Source organism: Hydra vulgaris, chromosome 13 (assembly GCF_038396675.1).
Source record: "Hydra vulgaris chromosome 13, alternate assembly HydraT2T_AEP".
In the NCBI taxonomy this organism is placed as follows: Eukaryota; Metazoa; Cnidaria; class Hydrozoa; order Anthoathecata; family Hydridae; genus Hydra; species Hydra vulgaris.
The window spans coordinates 61,114,658-61,117,780 of NC_088932.1; the positions used below are offsets into that span (position 1 = coordinate 61,114,658).

Below are 3,123 nucleotides of genomic sequence, written 5' to 3' on the forward strand. Positions count from 1 at the left end.
ATGGAAGAAGTAATGAAAGAATATAATCCAACAAAAATGCATAACCTTGCCACAGTCGAGAGGTTTAACTACTTTGATTTTATGAACAAGTATCAACTCCCAAAAGTTATAAGAATAATGGCATGGATCTTAAGAATCATTATCAATCTCAAAAGTAAAAGAAAATGTCCAGGTGTGCTATCAGCTTCTGAAAGGAACAACGCAATGCAGAAGCTGATCAAAATTGCTCAATACGAATTTGAAAAATCCGAACAATATAAAGAAACTTCAAAAAGATTACGATTAAATAGAAATCACGATGGGCTATTAGTTTGCATGGGTCGTATACAAGGTGAGCACCCAATATTTTTACCTCGCAAACAACCCTTTACAAACTTGGTTATTCAAAGAGCACATGCACAGACTCACCATGAGATGGTTAGTCTAACAATGTCCAAAATTCGTGAGCATTATTGGACAGATACCTTACGTAGCCAAGTAAAAACAATAATATACGATTGCAAATGGTGTAAAAGATTCAGGTGCAAACCATTACTAGCTCCATTAACAGCTGATTTGCAAAAGATTCGAACTAAAAGTAAATACCCCTTTGAAACTATTGGTTTGGAATTCGCTGGCCCAATTGAATATAAAGTAAGCAAAGTGTGTTACAAAAAATCGTACATTGTACTTTATACATGTACAACCTCAAGAACAATCCATTTGGATCTACTAAAAACAATGGAAAATGAAGATTTTTGAAGAAGTATAAAATAAATGATTGCAAGAAGGGGCACACCTGCACTCATAATAAGCGACAATGCTAAAACATTTGTAAGAACTGCAAGGTGGCTCCGACGATTGCAGAGAGACCTGCTGATAAACGAATACTTAGATGAAATGAACATTTTGATGAGAATTTGTAGATGTTCTCTACAAATTGGGGGAGTGCGTCATAAACATTTGTTAAACAACGCGATGACGTCTTGTATCTTTACAGTAATTAATATATGGTAGAAAATTGATAATTATTATCTTAATTTTACCTACAGATAATTGCCAACTATCTCAGATTTTGTATAAACAACGCGGTTTTCTTAATAAGAATATATAAAAGCAAGTTACAAAAATTGTGTTGAGTCGATCTTCCTTAGTCAGTTTAAAAACAAAGAAATATTCCCAACACCCACTGAGCTATCAATCAAATGCATTTAGCAGAAAAACAATCCAAATTATAAGTCTCTCATAAGCTCTACGTATGCGGAAAAAGTACGCATGTTAAGTTTATTGCTCTAAAAGTTATTTTCAGAATAAATTATTTTACTAAAAAATATTAAAGTAAATAAAGAATAGGCATATAAATAATTGGTGTTGAATAGATATGAATGAAGATGGTAGGAATGGTTAAGACCCGTATTTTACGGATCCGGAAAGCTAAGATACATAAGGAAAAATTATAAAAAAGTCTGTTTTAGGGTTAGGGTTTGGTTTGGAATAGACTTACAAAAACCCGTATTTTTACGGGCTATTAAATCTCAGCTATTAAATAATATTCTTTTATTATGTTATATATTTTCAAGTTTATTATTATAATACCGATTGATTATTATTATAATATTGAATTTGATAAAATATAAAATAAAAATATAGTAGTAGTTATATATCATATTATTTAAAACTAATATAAGCTTACGAACCCGTAAAGTACGGGTTTTGGTAAACCTATTTCACACTCACCTTTTTTATCCTTATTCCTTCCTTGAATATATTTTAGTTAGCAGAAGAAAAATAACTATATAGATATGGAAAAACCATACCTATTGTTAACTTTTTAAAGTTATGAAAAACATTTTTAACATTTTTTTACATTTAAAAAGCTTTAAATGTTTCAGAAGCCGTTGCGTGATCGCTATTTATCAACGGATGGGATATTAACACCTGTCTAAATAATAGTTAAAATACCAGCTCGAAAGGTGTTAAATAATAAATTTCGGACCATTTTCCTAGTTTTCTAACCATAAATACTGACAAACCGCAACAAAAATTAAATAAAGTTATAAAAAAACGTTTTTTTAAACCATCAAATATTGAGTCTTTCAAAAATCAGCTCTCATTATTACATTGGAAACACTTAAATTCTAATGAAAACGCAAACAACCTTTATGATAAGTTCTTTAAAACATTCACCTCTATTTACGAATCTAATTTCCCAATTGTTACAATTACATTAAAAACAAAACACTTTAATTATCCCTGGATTACCAAAGGATTCAAAAAATCATCCAAAACAAAACAAAAACTATACATAAAATATCTGAAAACAAAACACCAGCTAGTGAAAAATTTACAAAGATTACAAAAATCTTTTCGAAAAAATTCGAAAAAATTTGAAAAAAACTTACTATTCAAAATTAATTAATAAAGTTAAAAATGACTCAAAAAGCACTTGAAAAGTATAAAAAAAAATCACTGAAAAACAAAAAACATGTTCAAGTTTTTTGCCACAAATGCTGAAAGTCAATAACAATAGCTTGTATGAACGACAAATAATAGCTCATGAATTCAATAAATATTTCACTGAAATTGGATCAACTCTGTTAAAAAAAATACCAAATACCCAAACCTCATTTTATGATTTTTTGGTACCTCTTGACTAAGATATTTGCTCTAAAGAATTATCTGCCGAACTATCATTTGATGAGTTTGAAAAAGCTTTCAGATCCTTAAAAAAAAATAAAGCACCTGGTGCAGATGAAATAAACGGTAATATTGTTATAGATTGCTACAAACAATTAAAAAATATTATTTTTAATATTTTCAGAGCATCTATTCATCAAGATATTTTTCCTGAACGTTTAAAACTTGCTAGGGTTAACCCTATCCATTAAGAAGGCGACAGATCCATTATCAGTAACTATCGTCCTATCTCTGTTCTGTCTATATTTTCTACAATTTTAGAAAGAATTATCTTCAACAGAGAATACAATTATTTTTATTACAGCAACTTATTTCTTGACAATCAATATGGTTTCAAAAAAGAGAGTTCAACTGAACATGCCATTATTCAATTTATACATAACATCTCTGAATCTTTTGAAAAATCTCAATACACACTAGGTGTTTTTATTGACCTATCAAAAGCTT

The 3,123-nt window shown here is 29.2% G+C and overlaps 1 protein-coding gene across 1 annotated transcript; it reads left to right on the top strand.

Moving 5' to 3' along the window:
* LOC136090081 (uncharacterized) lies at nt 1-741 on the top strand. Its single transcript, XM_065816188.1, has one exon. It carries the CDS (start codon nt 1-3, stop codon nt 739-741), a length of 741 nt encoding a protein of 246 aa, XP_065672260.1.
* The last annotated feature ends 2,382 nt before the right edge of the window (nt 742-3,123 follow it).